This window comes from Carlito syrichta, unplaced genomic scaffold (genome assembly GCF_000164805.1).
Source record: "Carlito syrichta isolate Samal-C Ts95f unplaced genomic scaffold, Tarsius_syrichta-2.0.1 Scaffold316282, whole genome shotgun sequence".
Lineage (NCBI taxonomy): Eukaryota > Metazoa > Chordata > Mammalia > Primates > Tarsiidae > Carlito > Carlito syrichta.
In genome coordinates, this window is record NW_007260378.1 from 811,035 (window position 1) to 830,072 (window position 19,038).

A 19,038-nucleotide genomic window follows, 5' to 3' on the forward strand; every position below is an offset into this window, starting at 1 on the left:
GGCCGGGAGCGGCCACTGCACTCCAGTCTGGGCGACAGAGTGAGACTCCGACTAAAAAAACAAAAAACAAAAAAAGAGTTAGAAACGTGAAGTATTTGAATATAGTCACAGAACCAGTGAGTGGTGTGAACCTGGGAGACAATTCTCATCTCAAATTGGACACTTCCCACTATGCAAAATGGTCTTCCTTCCCCAGTTTAAAAATTTACTCACCACCAAGCGACATCAAAAAAGAATTTCAGTTAAAGAAAGATATATTCTGCATGGAAAAATATTAGCCACTATTTAAAAATTTGATTGATCGAGTCAGAGTCTCACTCTGTCGCCCAGGCTCGAGTGCAGTGACATGCTCATGGCCACCTCAGTCTCAACCTGCTGAATTCAAGCGATCCTCCCACCTCAGCCTTCCATGTAGCTGGAACCACGGGTGCACATCCCCACACCCAGCTAATTTTTTATTTATTGTAGAGAGGAGGGAGGTCTGGCTACGTTGCCCAGGCTGGTCTGGAACCCCTGGGCTCAGGCAGTCCTCTTGTCTCGACCTCCCAAGGTGCTGGGATTTACAGGCATGAGCCACCATGCTCGGCTAAAAAAATTTAAATCAAATCATAGTTGCAATGTCTCTTGCTCTTAAAAGTCATTTTCAGAATCACTGTTGATCTTTTACACTGAGTGAATAACAATTATTACATATATATGTGATTTGATGTATACATGTATAAGAAGAGTAGCATGTTAGCAACAATCATTTAACATGCTTTATTCTTAGTTTATATTTTTATTTCTAAAATATGGATGATTTAAGTTGAAAAACTTCACATTTTATCTGTACCTAATACAGTGCTATAAAATTATACATTTAAAGAGGTTTCATTTCTGTTGTTAGACTGATATCATAGAGAATCCTCTATGATAAATTCATTCAGTTATGAATAATTTTGATTAGCATCTTAATAAGAGTGAAATGAGGGTAGGGTGCCTAAGTTACACTGAAAATTTTTTCACCAAGTCATTATTTTTTAGATAGCCAGATTTTATTTTTCAAAGTCATAGAATAAAAATTTAATTAAAAATCCTATTTCTTAATTTTAAATTGGGAAGTATTTCCGTAATTGAAAGATTTTAGTCATTAGCATAGTCAGAAGTTGAAAATTTTCAGGGCAACCCCTCGGGTCCCCTCCCACTTTGGGAGCTTTTCTGTCCTCTTAATAAATCCTGCTTTCTTTTAAAAAAAAAAGAAAGAAAATTTCAAAAGTTGTACAGTACAAGTTGGATAATTAATTAAAATTTTTAGTAATCTACTTAGTCTGGTATGAATATATTTATTTGCTGAATTTTTTTTTCCTAGCTGTCTCTATGTAGATTTTTAAATAATGATTTTGTAAAATAGAAAAGATATTGTTTTCCCCTAGGTATACCATTTTAGCATACTTTTCTTTCAATATGTGAGATATTTGAAAAGTTGAGATACATTTAGGGTAAAAATTTCTGTGATTCTCAATATTCTGAGCTACTCATCCGAAGAAAAAGTTTATTTGTCATGGACTTTTTAAAATAACTGACTGAATTCCCTAAATTTATATTTACAACATAAGTAGGTAAAAGATGTTTCACTAATTGCTGTTCTTTACTACCTTTCTGTTTTATTTCTGTGATTATTTTGTTCTATTGATTTTCATAAATATAAAATTAGATATATCTGTGACCATTCAGCTTGATCAAAACTATATATATAGTTGTGCTAACATTAAAAATTTTTAAATAAACACTTTAGTTTGTAATTTAGTATGTGTGTGTGTGTGAGTGTGTGTGTGTGTGTGTGTGTGTGTGATGAAAAGGCAAATAGTCAACATTAATCGACTGCTTTCTTTGTGACACACCCACATATAATTTCCATGACAGTTCTGTGAGACAGGTGAAGTTATTGGCTCAGTCAATGGATGGGAAGGCCAGCTAAGAGATTTTGTTTGCCCAGAGAACATAGCACAGACATAGTAAGTTGATTTCATGTTTTGACTATTGTGAATAGTGCTTCAATAAACATGGGTGCTTAGATATCTCTTTGATATAGTAATTCCACTTCTGTTGGATTTATACCCAGTAGTGCAATTGTTGGGTTCAGTTTTAATTTTTTGAGGAACTTCTGCACTGTTTTCCATAATGACTGTATTAATTTTCATTTCCACCAATAGTGTGAAAGAATTCCATTTTCTTCACATTCTTTCAAACACTTGTTATCTTTTGACTGTTTGGTAATTGCCATTCCAACTGGAGTAAAATGGTATCTCATTGTGGTTTTGACTTACATTTCTGTGATGATTAATGAAGTTGAACTTTTTTTTTTTTTTGAGTTGGAGTTTCACACTTGTCACCCAGGCTGGAGTGCAGTGGCACACTCACGGCCACCGCAGCCTCGGCCTGCTGGGCTTAGGTGATCCTTCTGTCTCAGCCTTCCAAGTAGCTGGAACTACAGACACATGCCACCACATCCGGCTAGATTTTGTGATTTATTGTAGAGAGGAGGTCTCACCAAGTTGCCCGGGCTGGTCTCAAGCCCACGGACTCAGGCAATCCTCTAGCCTGGCCTCCCAAAGTACTGGGATTACAGGCTGGGCCACCATGCCTGGCCGAAGTTGAGCATTTTTACATACCTTTTGGCCACATGTACGACTTCTTTTGAGAAAGGTGTATTCAGATCTTTGACGCATTTTTAAATTGCGTTGTTTTGTTATTGAGTTGTTTGAGTTGCTTATATATTTTGTATATGAATCCCTTACGATATGTATAGTTTGCAAATATTTTTTCCCTTTCTGTAGGCCGTTTCTTCACTTTGTTAATTGTTTCCTTTGCTGTGCAAAAGCTTTTTAGTTTAATGTACCAACATTTAGATATGGTGAACTAAGACTTGTGCCAAATGCTCTGAGAAGATCCAGAAATTTCTATGATTATGTTTGTAGCATAAAAGTGTTCATACTGCTTGTTTTTCTGTTATGATATGTTTAATAGTTCTGCTTTATAAAACATCTTTCTATTACACTATTTTCAGTAGCTGCATATAATTCTATTATATAGACATTTTATATTTTATTTAACCAGCTTCAATCACTGCAGCCCATTTTAACCCATTTAACCCAGCGTAGTATCTTAACACATAAGCATCCATTCCTCATAAATTCTTAGTACAATTGCTGGTCTCCTGTAATCTTTGACTTTGAATCCATGACAGTCATAGCTATAATTCTTTTACCATTTTACACTACTGCCTGTAATAGAATTTGGAATGAATGGATTGAATAGGGGAGATCTTGATATTGGCCCAGATGCTGTTGATTGAACATGCACATACACACCAGTTGTGCAGATGGACTGCTTTCTTTTTTTTCTTTTTTTTTTCTTTTGCTTTTTTATATATGTATATTATTTATTTTAAAGATGTGGGGTACAATTTAGGATTACATATACAAGCAGACATCACACAGGTAAAGTTTGGGCCTCCATTTGGTCCCCACTTTGCCTGGTTTGAGATCAAGTACCCTTATGGATGTTGTGTTTCCCTACTCCTGGACTGCTTTCTAACTGAAGGAATCTCATTCATCATTTTAATGCCTGCTTTACTTGTATACCAGGGTAGTAAGGGGATCAAGTAAGATATATTTATAAAACTATTTTGAAAAATAAAATCCACAATTTAATATGCAGTGTTTTTATAAAAATATAAGTAGTCATTGCTTAGCTATGTGAGATATGCTTGTGGTGATCATTGTACTGATACATATTTATGTCACAAATGTTTAGTAAATACCTGTGTTGATCAGACTATGTGCTAGATATTTGGAATATGACTGTGGGAGGGAAAAGAAAAAAAAGACAGACTTCCTTCCTGATTTTAAAATGAAGTTAGCCAAATACCTAATAGTTTTGATTTATAATGATGCATGCTTTCTATTAGTGAAACTGCATTGTGTGATAGGATAAATGGATTAAAAAAAAAAAAACCGTGTTGCTTTTGAAGGGATAACAAAAAGAATAGCTTTGTCAATTTTGTCATTACAAAGACCAGGCAAAACTTGAAAATATAAACCTTACATCAAAAGTACTATGTAAGTAAGTGTTTTAAGAGATTTTGTGTGTGTTTGATATTGTACTAGCATCAGGATCTTGTTTCCTAACTCTGAATTCAATTTCACGTCACCATTATGCTTTAAGTGAGTGATTTTAAAGTTTGAATAGAGTTTGGATAAATATTGCAGGGAGAGCGTAATAGATCCCCCCCTTTTTTTTTGCAAATCTGTTTACTGTTCAAACTTGGGTGATTTATTAATCACATAGAAGCTTCAAAAATAAGACAGTGACCAAGAACAATTTGGAAATTGGAAATTTCTAACTCTTTGACCTTTCTTCTCAGGTGGAACTTTTCCAGAAGACTTTTCAATATTATTTACAGTAAAACCCAAAAAAGGAATTCAGTCTTTCCTTTTATCTATATACAATGAACATGGGATTCAGCAAGTTGGCGTTGAGGTTGGGAGATCCCCTGTTTTTCTATTTGAAGACCACACTGGAAAACCTGCCCCAGAGGACTATCCCCTCTTCAGAACTGTTAACATCGCTGATGGGAAGTAAGTAGCAGTGATCTAGTGGATAGCCATGCTGAAGGCATTTCTTCCATTCACCCATTCAGCAAATATTGATGAATAGTGATATAGTTTTCCTAGGGTTTGGTTGACATAGAAATGTATAAAACAATAAAGTGCCTAGCCTGACATAGTTTACAGTCGGAGCAGGCAAACAATGAACAATAACAACAAAAAGACTAATAAGTAGTTTCTCAGGTGGTGATTAGTGAGAGAGAAAAAGTATAGTAAAGAGGATAAGAAATAGCAGCTTGTTTTTTTGAGTCTGAGTCTCAATGTGTCAGCCAGGTTGCAACATCGTGGATACCAGCACAGTAGAAATGCAGTGGGAAGATGAAGATGGAGAAGCCTAAGAAGGGCAGATGATACATCACTCTGTAGGAGGCTGTAAGCACTTAAGTTCTACTCTGAGTGGAATAGGAAGTCACTGGAGGCTTTCTGAGCAGAATGATCTGATTTGACTTATTTTTTACCAATAATACTAATATTGGAGATTGTAGGAATGCTTATATAGAACTTGGTATGTACTATGTGTTCTAAGCACCTTTTACATTGTTAACTCATCCAACTTTCCATGACTTTTTTAAGAAAGTAATGTTAATAAATCCATTCTGCAGATAAAAGAACAGAGGCAAAGAGAGTTTGAGGAACTTCCCTAAGGTCATGTAGTTGGAAAATGACAGAGAATGAGTTTGAACTCAGGCAGACTCACACAACACTCTTCTGCAAATCGTTGACTTCTTAATTCTGTGTTGGGATCATTGTCTTTCACTTAAGGAGAAGCTAAATACAAATAAATGCTTATTAAATTTACTCGATATTTTATTTCTGAATCCAGACCTCTAAATATAGTGTCATCAGAAGCAAAACATTTGGTTATAGACATAGGAAGGAAGTAGTAGTGCAGATGAAAAAAAAAACCCCAGAAAACAATCCATGCTCATTGCATCTTTTTCAGGACCATGGAGAAACCTTCAAATGTTAGTGTAAGATAAAAGCCAGACTTTGATGAGTCATTTACATTATTCGTCTAAAAGCAAATAAAATATAATATTACATTGTATTTCATTTATTGACTGCCTGAAAACTCCATGCTAAAATTTTAGCCCCTGCTTAGTAATTGTAGGTCACATTTTGAATTCATTTTGTTATTCAAACCTTATTTTTCCTTAATCTTGCTTTCTTGGCTAAAAAACAAAAATAATCCATTTATTGCAGCTTGCATCCTATTTTAAAATAATAGGCAGCGTTTAGCAGAAGTAAGTCATAAAAAGAAAGCATGAGGATTACTCAGTAAATATTTGTGATTGATTAGCAAACAGAGCAAGAAGTTATATTTACATATTTCAGAGTAGTAAAATATTATTTTGACAATATATTGAATAAAATTAATCCACAGTGCTATTTGTTCCTTTTTTTCATTCATGCATTTTTTTCCCAATAACAATTTAAGTGCTTACCACGTGTCAGGGACCTGACACTGTTAAAATGTGACAGATTTGTTGTGGTCAGTTGGCATAGAGACAATTTAATTGCACAAAATATTGGTATTTTAGCACACTTTGATTGTTTTAAGAACCATCATGACATTCATGAGGAAAGGACATTCATTCCATAAGTGTGTATCTACTGGCCGCTACCACTTGGCTGGCACAGGGGTTTAACAGTGTCAACTGATGCACCAGGCTAAGTTCCTCCCCTCCTTGAGCTTACCTTCTATCAGAAAAGTCAGACAATAGACAAATACTTGATACACATAGTGCTGATAGTTCAATGAATGAAAATAAATCTAAGTAAGGGATGGAGACTATGCTATGTTGCATAGGGCTGGTCTCTTTGGTGAGGTTGCACTTAGTTAAGTCACGAAAGAAGTGAGGAAGTGGGAATACAGAGGAAGAGCATTCTGGCAGAGTGGGGAACAGGAGCAAGGGATAATACATAGGCAACCTTAGAGCTGAGGGGCAGGAAGCTGGAAGGGGAAAATAAAAAATGAGTTCAGAGAAGGCCAAGGGCCTTTCCTGTGAAGTGGAGGAAGAGCTTCAACTTTTACTATGAGTCCCGTTTTTGATTGTTTTCAGCAAGGTAGAGACTTGATGTGACTTATATTTTATTTACATACTTATTGTTTTGAGATAGGGTCTTACTCTGTTGCCCAGGCTAGAGTGCAGTAACGTGATCACAGCTCACCACAGCCTTGACCTCCTGGGCTCTGGTGATCCTCCTGGCTCAGCCTCCTGAGTAGCTGGGACTATAGGTATGGGTCACCACGTCTGGCTAATTTTTTCATTTTGTAGAGACTAGTTCTCGTTATGTTGCCCAGGATGGTCTTGAACTCTTGGGCTTAAGCAATCCTCCAGCCTTGGCCTCCTAAAGTACTGGGATTACAGTCATAAGCCACGGTGCCTAGCTGAGAATTATATTTTTAAAAGTCACTCTGTTTACATAAGAGTGGAACCGAGTGAACTGGTTAGGAGTCTAGGTGAGAGAAATGGCAGCTTGCACTCAGTTGAGGGACCTGAATTCTGTTTAAAATAAAGTACCTAAAAAGTTGCAGGAGCCCTCCTTTTAAAATATATGAGCGGCTGGGACTTTCTGTTGATATGAATATGTCACATGAGAGATATAATTAAGAATAATTAAGAATGACTCCAAGACTAATTGTTAATTTTGTATTTTGAATATTATATCTGATACCATAATTATGACATATTATCAGAGCTTAAATTAATTCAACGAAGATATCAAGTTTAGAGTTCTAATCAGCCCTTAAGTATGCAAATCATTTTTATCTTCCGTTAATGGAAAGAACGTACACACAATACTGAGAAAGGTTTAAGTGAAGACACAGGCTTTTTGGCATGAAGTATGTGTAAATTTTACTCTCACTGTATTAAGTAGCTCTTTATATAAATCTTTGCTCAATTCAAACCAAGCAGACACCTATGCCAGCTGAATGTGCTCGTGGAAAGACCAAAGATTAAGGGTATATGGAAATACAGTTGGTCCTCATCAGTAACCATGCCAAGTCACATGAAGCAGAACTTTTAAAAGGAGGGCTCCTGCAACTTTTTAGGTACTTTATTTTATGGATATAGTCCTAGACGCTTCTGGAATAGTAATCTAGCACTTTTAATTTGGAAAATAAAATAAAATATAAACCAGACTGGCTTGCAGAATCCGAGTGAGCTTCATCTAGTGGTTTATGTGAGCTCTGTATATTGTTAATAAAACCCACAGTTTCACAGTATGTATGTTTCCAAAGGACTGGCCATGTCTCCCCCGCCCAGCCTGTCATCACAGCCCAGAATTAACCGGAGCAGTAGCCGCAGAGTGAATTGAGACTCTCATTCCACACCTGCGTCGACTGTGCTTTCTTTCAGTTTTCCTACTTCCTGCCAGTCCTGGAAAAAAGGAGAGATCTTGTGTCTCAGTTTTGGATCATGCCCACAGCAGTGACCTATACCTGTCTTGAAATTAAAGTGGAAAAAGAAAATGAAAGCACTTGAAATCAACGTGAATAAGGACAGCGTAGCACATGGTGTTTTAAAACTAGAATGCTCCTTGGTTCCAGATGGAGCATTCAATTGGTAGACCCACCTTTTTACAATCTCAGGAGATGCCCAGAGCAGACTCGTTTTTTAAAGTGGAATTCTACTCTGGAGAAAACATTTACGTACATGGAAACGATTACTTACCCCATATCCTGCCCTAATCTCTATCAAATGCCTTCATCAGAACAGAGTGAGATGAAGCTTTTGTTGTCACCACACAAAGTGAAGTAAAGGTTGGGCCCTTCTGAGCACAGCCAACCAATCCTGAGTTGCCTCTCATGCTGCCAGTGTCCTTTTGAGCACCTGGCACTGTGCTGGGTAGACAGTAAGTAGTCACTTGTTGGTTGATTCGTAGACGATTTTGTACATTTGTCTGATTTCAGCTCACCTTTACAATGAATAATGTAATGTGACTAATGGTTTGGCAGCCAATGTCTTTGAAGCTTACAAAGGAGTTCCTTGGCTTTTTTAGGTGGCACCGGGTAGCAATCAGCGTGGAGAAGAAAACTGTGACAATGATTGTTGATTGTAAGAAAAAAACCACAAAACCACTTGATAGAAGTGAGAGAGCCATTGTTGATACCAATGGAATCACGGTTTTTGGAACAAGGATTTTGGATGAAGAAGTTTTTGAGGTAAAAATAAACCCAATGTCAAGCTGAATATGATGAAATCAAATGAACTGGATAAATAACAGTAGCAATCAATATATGTGGTAAAGCAGAGTTGAAAACTCTGAAGGGTGACCTACTTTTCTTCCACTGTGGGTGCAGTGGTGATGTTTTCTATTGTTCAGTAAGATAATGACTAGACAATGGTGACTGTAGCGCCCAGGAAACCTTTGCAGGGATTGGTTGATTTGAACACAGGCACGCTATTCTCCTGGGAATTAGAGACGGCTTTCCTCTTAGTACTTTGCATATTTTCCTTGGAGAAAAAGAATATTTTCTTCACTTCCTTCTCTAGGAGATTAATTTAGAGAAATGTACAAATCATGTATTTTTTTCTATGTTCTTTGTGAATGTTTCCAAGTTAAATAGCATATTGCAAAGTATGAACTTTAAGTTTTAAAATTACTTAAAAAATAATGTGCAGGTTATGGTAAGGAGCTTCCTACCATTTATGTTTCAGTAACTATGATAAGTGCAGTTTTCTAATCCTTCGATTATGACGTGATAATTTATGCTTTAATTTTCATTTAATCATTTTTAACAGAACAAACAGACCTGTGTCCTGACCTCATTAAGGGATGCCCACCTGAGACATTATTCAGTAGTTTGGTGATGGTTTTTAAACAATTTCTTAGTCATTTATTGTTCAAGGAATAACAGAATAAAGCTGTATAATATAGTACTGATTAATAGACATTTCAAATGGAAGATTTACTATATTTTGTTGAGGTGTTAACACACACACACACACACACACACACACACACACACACAGAGACAAATATGCAGACACACCCACATATATATGCACACAGTCACACAGACAGTAAATATTTTCATAAAAAGAGCAATGTGAATTCAGTGTTAGTCAGATTGTATTCTAGTACTGACATTTATGTGTGTGTGTGTGTGTGTGTGTGTGTATTTACATTCTAGCATAATTTTAAATGTAATTAACATTTGTGATATTATTTGGGATATTATTTGTTTCTGATTTTTTTCCACGAGTGTGTATCTACACCTTGAATCAACATATTTTAATTCGTTATGTCATACTGGATTACGTAAATGATAAACTGATTCTCTTAATACACAATGGTAATCTAATCTCAGATCATCCAATGTTGTGCATTGATTGCACACACATGATGAAAAACAACTATTAATTAAATGAACAAATATTGTAAACAATTTAATAGAATTTATAGTCTTGCAATGTCTTATTTTAAAATAAAACTATTCATAAACATTAATTCCCAGGTTAGTTTATTTTGTAAGCCACACAACCTTATTTTCCAGGAACATAAATGAGTAATATGGAAGAAAAATTATCAGTGGAATTTCTTTGTTTTTAAAAAATTGATTCTTAACCTTATAAAACCATATACTGCATTCTAAATTCTGGAGTAGCTTCAGTTATTTATTTGAAGAAGCTATTAAAACATTAAACAAAATTTTTAAAAAGATTATTAGATGAAATCTCTAGTGAATATGACAGAGAGTAGTAAAAAAATAAGTTTATTAAGTTACTTTGCATTGTGGAGTTTCATAAAGCCCCATGGAGCTTTAAATGGAACATTTATTTACTATGAAGTGTAATTAGTTTTTAAACTGTAAATGAATGCAAAATTCTTCACTTGTCAAACTTATCTTTTACTATTTTTGACCAGTTAAATAGGGAAACTATTTTTATTTACTAAAATATTGAGAAGGCTTTATTTAGAGGAAGAATCTTTGAGTTGGGTGAAATTTTATATTGATATAATTAACATATTCAAACAGTCATCAGATATAAGATTCAGATCTTATTTCCTAAATTGTATGGATATATAATTCCACAAATAATTTAGTTTTTTTCACTTGACAATGGAACATGAATAAAATACGTGATTCAAACACATACTTTTAACTCAAACTAAAAAAAAAAATTGTTCCTTTTGTGAAATTAGTTCATTTGACTTGAATATCTGATGTTGATATTGCTGTTCTTAAAAATGTACTCAAATATTTTTTCCTTTCATTTTGGCTTTTAATAATTATAGTGCCTATACAGACTTTGGAATCTTTGCAAGTGAACATGTAGAAATTAAATTAAAAGTGATAGGAGATAGAAATGGTATCATATATACATGATTTTAGTGTTTGATAAACAATTGTGATGGATAAAGATAATATGGTAACATCCGTGATTCATCAGTCTGAAAACCAGACATGTCACTCTTTGAGACATAGTGCAATTCAGATTTAGTTGCAAATTTGGTTAGTGTGTATAATTTCATGTACACAGTACTCTACATTTCTGGAAATTGTACTTTTTATCATGTCAAAAAAGTTAAACAGGGTCATATTTGAATTTTATTTCTGACGACTTTTACAAATTCAACACTAAATGGGTAAAAGCAAAACAAAATATAATTTTAGAAGTTGGACTTTAGAAGAAAAAAAAAGTTTGACTTTAGGAGACCAAGGTGGAATGATAGCTTGAAGTTTGAGACCAAGTTTGAAGGATAGTTGGAAGTTGGAGACCAGCCTGGGCAATAGTGAGACCCAGTTTTTACTATAAATTTGTTGAGTGTGATGGTGCTTGCCTTGCAATTCTAGCTATTTGGAGGCTGAGATAGGAGAATTCCCTGAGTCTAGGAGTTTGAAGCTGTAATGAGCTATGATCATGCCACTGCACTCCAGCCTGGGTGACTGCATGACTTGTCTAAAAAAATAAATAAATAAAAAAGTTTGACAATTTTGGTTTACATGTTATGTTTTACAGGATCAATATATAGATCCATAATTCAGATTCTATAATTTCAACATAACAGAGTGATTAAAAAAATCTATTCTGGAATGAGAAAAATCTGATTTTGAATCCCAACATGTAGCTTAATATTCACTCTTCTCTGTAAATTGCTTTATATAAGTTTTCATTTCTTATTCTTATAGATATGATCCCATCCATATATGTCTAATATAATAGACTCTTTCTCATAAGGATTTAGACAAAATGAGCTGATATATGTAAAGTTCTTAAGATACTAGTATTCATTTACATATATATGTAATATATATGTGGTTATCTGTTAGGTTAATTTAATTATGAATTAATGTGTAGTTTTTAAAGTCTTAGTGAGTTTCTTTGTCTTAAAATGAAGTACATTTTTTCCAGGCTACTGCTAGTTTACAAAGTATTTTGTAGATATTAGATAAATTTATCCCCTCTAGACAGAGGTATTACTTGGGTACAGATCTTAATAATTAGAGCATGGTCTGTGTGGATGAATACTTTCATGAAAGCACAAAATACCCAACCATCACTAATCAACAGCCTTGATTTTTTTCCAGCTTGATAATACACTTCAAAGATGTGAGGAAAAGCTAAATTAAAAGCACATGACTTGTATTTATTATCAATAAAATTATTTCTGGAGTATTTTAGACAGGAACATTTCTTTACTCAATAGCAAGTGACAGCCATTGTTATTCAAGTTGTCTATGCATTGTTATTTCTATATTTTTAAATTAAAGAATCAAAGCAAATTATTATGTCTTTTATATTTTTGCAAATATCTGTCTTTGGGGAGATTATTTCATTGAAGTAATGAGTGGGATCGGATGACTATTTGAGTGGAAAAACTTGTTGATGAAAAGTTTGAATTTTTCCCAACTCCTCAGAAAAGTTTATTGAATTCAGTTTTCTGTGGAGAAATCAATGACGAGTAATTTGTAAAACTATGCTATTTTAATAATTTGACAAGGCCTGAAAAATCTTACTTTAAAATAATAATAGCCATCTAAAATAATCCATTAAGGGTTAGCTAACTTTGTGTTAGCGTACGTGCTTTGTGATGACCACGTATCTTTTCCTGCATAGATGGCCCAAATACTTAAAAACCGTCTGGTAGTAGACATGATTTTTCTACAGAACTATGTAATAATATAGATATAGCTTTTCCATTTACCACCTTTCCTACCATGGATGCATTTAGTTCATGATTGCTGAGATTATTTTTCCTCAATAAATTGAGGTACAATTGAACTATACAGTAAACCACAAATATTAAAAGCATACCATATGATCAGTTGTGATTTAGGTATACAGCTGTGAAACCATCATAATCAGGAAAATAAACATTGTCATCTTACCCTAAGTTTCCTCATCACCCTTTAAACTTCATCTTTTCTTCCACCCTCATCCTAGAAAATCACTAATTTGTGTTTTATTATTGAGGGTTTTTATCATTTCTGAAATTTTTACAAATGGCATAATATTGAATGCACTCTTTTAAACTTGTATTTTTTCATTTAACATAATGATTTTAAAACCTACCAATTTGTTGGTATGTATCATTGCTTCTTTTTGATTGCTGAGAGGAATTTTAATGTTTGGCTAACCAAAAATTTGTTCCTCCATTTATATTATTACTGGAAATATGGGTTACTTCCATATTTTGACTTCTACATATAAATCTACCATGAACTTTAATATATAAATTGTGTGTGATTATTTATTTTTGTTTCTTTTGATTGAATACCTAGAAGTGAAATGCATGGGTTATTTGGTAGGTGCTTGCTTAACTTAAAAAAAAAGAAAAGAAAACTATCAAAGTGTTTTCCAAAGTGACATTAACCACTTTATACTTCCTTTAGCAGTGAATGAGAGTTTTGTATCTTTGTCAGCCCCAGTATGATCTGTCGTTTTAATTTAAGTCATTTTAAGTACACACGTTATAGTGTTATACTGTGGTTTTAATTTTTATTTTTCTCATGACTGATGATGTTAAACATTTTGTCAGGTGCTTGTTGGTCATGAATGCGTCTTCTTTTGTGGGTATCTTTATAAATCTCTTGCCCATTTTTAAACATTGCACCGTATCTCTTCTGGTTAGGGAGTTTTTGGTGTTTTTTTTTTAAGTTGGAGTCTCACTCTGTCACCCAGACTGGACTTGCTGAGCTTATGCTATCCTTCTGCCTCAGACTTCCAAGTAGCTGAAATTACAGACGTACGCCACCACATCCAACTAATTTTTTTGATTTATTATAGGTCTCACTAAGTTGCTCAGGCTGGTCTCAAACCCCTAGGCTCAGGCAATCCTCTTGCCTCAGTCTCCCAAAGTGCTGGAATTACTGACTGAGTCACCATGCCTGACCTGGTTAGGGAGGTTTTTTTGTTTTTTGGTTTTTTTTTTTGAGCTGGAGTCTCACTCTGTCGCCCAGACTGGAGTGCAGTGGCTGCTCCCGGCCACCGCAGCCTCGACCTGCTGGGCTTCGGCGATCCTTCAGCCTCAGCCTTCCACGTAGCTGGAACTACAGGCGGGAGTTTGATTTATTGTAGAGATGAGGTCTCGCCAAGTTGCCCTGGCGGGTCTCGAACCCGCTGGCTCAGGCAATCCACTCACCTCAGCCTCCCGAAGCGCTGGATTACAAGCTGAGCCACCGAGCCCGGCTTGGTTAGAGAGTTTTAAGAGTTTTTTTAATATCCTGCATAGTTTTCTTTTTGTCTGATAGATGTTTTTGAATAGTTTTTCTGCATGTAACTTGCCTTTTTTATTTTCTCAATTGTGTCTTTCAAAGTGTAAATGCTTTTAAGTTTTGAGAAAGTTCAGTTTATCAATTTTATGTTTTGCACTTGTTGTGTTCTAAGAAAACTTTACATCAATAAAGTTTTCTCCTGTATTTTCTATCAGAATTTTGTTGCTTTAGGTTTTATGCATAGATCATGTCTCATTTTGAGTTAATATGTGTGTGTGGTGTGAGGTTAAAGTCAATATTCATTGTGTTTACATGATGATGTTCAGTTCATCAATGACGTTTTGCCAAAAAGACTTTCTTTTCATGCACTGAATTGTCTTAGCTTCTAAATCAGAAATTATTGGACCACAAATGAGTAGATCTAATTCCGAATGCTCTACTTTATTTCATTGATTTTTTTGCCTATTGTTTCACTAATACTGAAACATTTTGTTGTAGTTTTATAGGAAGTTTTGAAATCAGATGGGCTAACCACTCCTACTTTTTATTCTTTGTAAAATATTACTTTACTTATAGCTAATTTACATTTCTATATATATTTTAGAATAAGTTTATCAATTTCTACAAAAAGTTGTCATTTAAATTGATAATGCATTTAAGTTATAGATCAAAAAGAAAAGAATTGATATTTTAAAGAACATTGAGTTTTCCGTCTCCTGAACATGGTATAACTCTCTATTTATTTTGGTCTTCCTTAATTCCTCTTACAACATGTTCTAGTTTTCAGGGTAAATGTCTTGGACATCTCTTATTTAATTTACATTCAAGTGTTTTTTAACATTGTGGTAAATAAAATTGCTTTTAATATCATTTTTCAATATTGGGTTGCTAATATATAAAAACACAATAAAATTGTTATATTAACCTTGTATCATACAACCTTGTTGAATCCATTTATTAGTTCAGGTATGTTGTTAATGCAAGGAAATATAACCTGAAAGTAGAGTCTGTTTTACAACTTTTTAATATTTAGGCTTTTTATTCATTTTTCATGCATTATGACAATGGGTAGGAGTTCTACTAACATGCTGAATGGAACTAGTGAAAGCATGCATTCTTACCTTTTTTCCCTGACCACATGTGGAAAAAAAATTCAGTCTTTCAACAAAAAGTATGATGTTGGCTGAAAATTTTCGTTGGGTGCTCTTTGTCAATTTGAATTTTACTATTAGGCTTAGTTTTCTAATATTCTTTTTTTTATCATGAATGTGTATCGAATTTTGTCAAATGCTTTTTATACACCTATTGAAATGATCATGTGGGGCTATTTTTCTATTAGAATGTTGACAACATTGATTGGTTTTTAAATATTTAAAAGTAATGTGTGTATGTATGTATGTATTTGAGTTGGAATCTTACTTTGTCGCCCAAGCTGGAGGGCAGTGACATGGCCACTCTGGTGTCAACCTGCTGGGCTCTGGCGATCCTTCCGCTTCAACCTTCCACACCCAGCTAATGTTTTAATTTATTGTAGAGACAAGGTCTCACCAAGGTGTCCTGGCTAGTCTAGAACCCCAGGGCTCAGGCAATCCACTCACCTTGGCCTCCCAAAGTACTGGGATTACAGGCTGAGCCCCAACCCTGCCAAGTAATTCATTTTCATTTTTTAAATAGACCCACAGGTCAAGATGTATATTATCCTATTTGCATAATGTTGGATTCAGTTTGCTAAAAAAATTAAAGATTTTAAGTCTATATTAATAATGGGTATGTACCTATGGTTCTTTATATTTCTAGTGCCTTTGTCAGGTTTTGATATTAGGGTTATCCTGGCTTCATAAACTGATCTGTGCAGTGATCTCTCTTCAACTATTTTCTGAAAACTTTCATGTATGACTGATGTGATTTCCTTCTTGAATTCTGGACAGAATTCACTGTGAAAGTGTCAAGCAAGGGATTGAGTTTTCTTTCTTGGAAAGATTGTTTAATTTTTTTTACCAAATATAAGTTAATTCAGTGTTTCTGTTTCTCCTTGTGTCAGTCTTAGTACGTTATTTTTAGAGAAACTTTTCTAGTTTGACTGAGTTATTGAATTTGTTCATATAAAGTTTTTCATAATTATTTCCCTAATTTGGAAAAAGAAAATTGTTTTTCTGGCTTCCTAAAGTGTAAGGCCATTATTTTGAGATTCATTTTTTTTCCCAGCATAAAAATTTAAAAGTATGCATTTCTCTCTAAACATTGCTTTAGCTGCATCCCCAAATTTTACTGTGTTATGTTTTCGTGGTTATTTAATTAAAAAAACTTCCAATTCTTTTAAAACTTTATCTTTGATCCATGAATTATGTAGAGATGTACTGTTTAATGCCTAGATACTTGAGTTTTTCATAGCTTATTATTATTGATGTCAAACTCTGTTGTCATCTGAGAATAAACTTGGTATGATCATGTTCCATTTTGATTTATTGAGAGTTCGTTTACAGTCCAGCATGTCTTCTATCTTGATAAATGTAGTACATGTCCTTACAAAAAAGTGCATTTTTTTGATGCAGATTTTTATAAATGTCAGTTGGATCTTCTCTTTCTTATTCTTTTTTGTGTCTACTTGTTCTATCAGTTGCTGAGAAGGGGTATTAAAATCTGCTGCTATAACTGTAGAATTGTCTATCTATAATAGTATATACTATTGTAGTATATTGTCTATTTACTTTTCACTTTGCCATTTTTCCTGCATATATTATATTCCTAGGCACATTCACATTTATCATTGTTATTCCTTTCTGCTTGCCACTTTTTAACTATAAAATGTCACTCTTTATTTCCAGTAGTATTATTTTTCATAATTTCACTCTTTATTTCCAGTAGTATTATTTTTCATAAAGTCTGTTTTATGTAATATTAGAATGACTACTCCTTCCTTGTTAACTTACAGTTTGGAATGCATACGTATAGTGTGTGTGTGTGTGTGTGTGTGTGTGTGTGTGTTGTGTGTGTGTGTGTGTGTGTATGTGTGTGTGTTCATTTGCTTCCTAACCATCTTTGCTTTTATATATATATTTTTTTGTTTGTTTGTTTGTTTGTTTGTTTTTTGAGTTGGAGTCTCACTCTGTCGCCCAGACTGGAGTGCAGTGGCTGCTCCCGGCCACCGCAGCCTCGACCTGCTGGGTTCCGGCGATCCTTCCACCTCAGCCTTCTGAGTAGCCGGAATTACAGGCATGCGCTACCACGCCTGGCTGATTTTTTGATTTATTGTAGAGATGAGGTCTCGCTGCCCAGGTGGGTCTCGAACCCGCGGACTCAGGCAATCCACTCACCTCAGCCTCCCAAAGGCGCAGGATTACAGGCTGAGCCACCGAGCCTGACTGTGCTTTTATATTTAAAGATTCAAGCTGTTGGAGGGTCTTGCTTTTTTATCTTCTCTGTTAATTTCTGCCTTTAAATGATGTGGTGAGACTAATAACATGTACTTTGTGTTAAATTCTATTGATTTGTTATAGATATCGTTAGATTTAGGTCTACTGCCTCCAACTTTTTTGTGTGTGGGGGGGGTGGGGGGCGATGGGATCTTATTTGAATACTTTTTAGTGTTCCATTTTATCTATTGAAATTTTTTTACTATATATTTTTGAGAGAATATTTCTTTATGGATTTCAAATATATGCTAAAATTTAAAATTTGATTTCTTTCTAATATTGAACCATATTACATGTAATGTAAAACTTTCCAATTTCATTCTTATACTGATCTTTGTAATATCTTCATCATGTTGATTAGATCAAAAAACATTGAAAAGAACAAACGATGTTATATTTTTTGCTATAAACAGTTATAAGTATTTTAAAGCTCTTAGACAAACAATATAATTTTGTTTTTAACCAGATACTTAGGATTTCTGAAGATCCAGATTTCCCTGGGATATTATTTTCCATCAGCCTAAAGTGTCTCCTTCTGCACTTATTATACAGTAGATCTACTATTGATGTTTTCTCTTAGAATTCTTTTATGTGATAATGCCATTCTTCTGCCTTCGGCAGAAGGATACTTTCAACTGACTATAGAATTCCGGATTGACAGAATATTTTAGCTCTGCAAAAGTATTGTTCCCCTATCTTGTGGCCTCCATGTTTTCTGTTGCGAGATCTACATTCACATCCTCATTCTTATGTACTCTATGCACCCCTTCCTTTAGCAGCTATTAAGATTTTTTTCTTCTTAATTGCTCTTCAGCAGTTTGATTATGAAACATCTTGACATGATTTTGTTTGTATTTATTCTGTTTGTGGTTCGTTGAGCATCTTAAGTCTCTAAATGAATGTTTTTATGTTTTCCAATGAACTTAAAGAAGCTTTCAGCAATTTTTGTTTGTTTTTACTTTGCTGCTAAGTATTCCTATGTTTTCATTCTTTTCGATAGGATGTCTCTTTGCCTCTTGCAGAAGAGTTTAACAATAACTGTTTTAAAGACTGTCTTTGAGAATTTCAACGTCCGGGTCATTTCAGGGTTGGCATCTGTTTATTGTCTTTGCTTTGCTGTGAAAAAACAAAGTTTAATTTTAGAGAATGTTTAGGTTCACAGCAAAACTGAGCAGAATGTTTGGAGAGTTCTCACATACTCCATGCTCCCCCATCTTCACCATAGCCTTCCCCACTATCCATATGCCATACCTGAATGAGGATTTCTTACAATTGATGAACTCACATTGACACATCATTATCACCC

The 19,038-nt window shown here is 34.4% G+C and overlaps 1 protein-coding gene across 1 annotated transcript in view; it reads left to right on the top strand.

The window, feature by feature from the left end:
- Positions 1–19,038, top strand: part of COL11A1 (collagen type XI alpha 1 chain) — a gene marked incomplete at its 3' end in the record, with an annotated part of 207,355 nt that overhangs the window by 30,593 nt on the left and 157,724 nt on the right. Inside the window, exons 3-4 of the mRNA XM_008074045.1 lie at positions 4,406–4,619; positions 8,658–8,820. Coding sequence (XP_008072236.1) covers positions 4,406–4,619; positions 8,658–8,820 — 377 coding nt within the window. The remainder of the gene's footprint in view (positions 1–4,405; positions 4,620–8,657; positions 8,821–19,038) is intronic.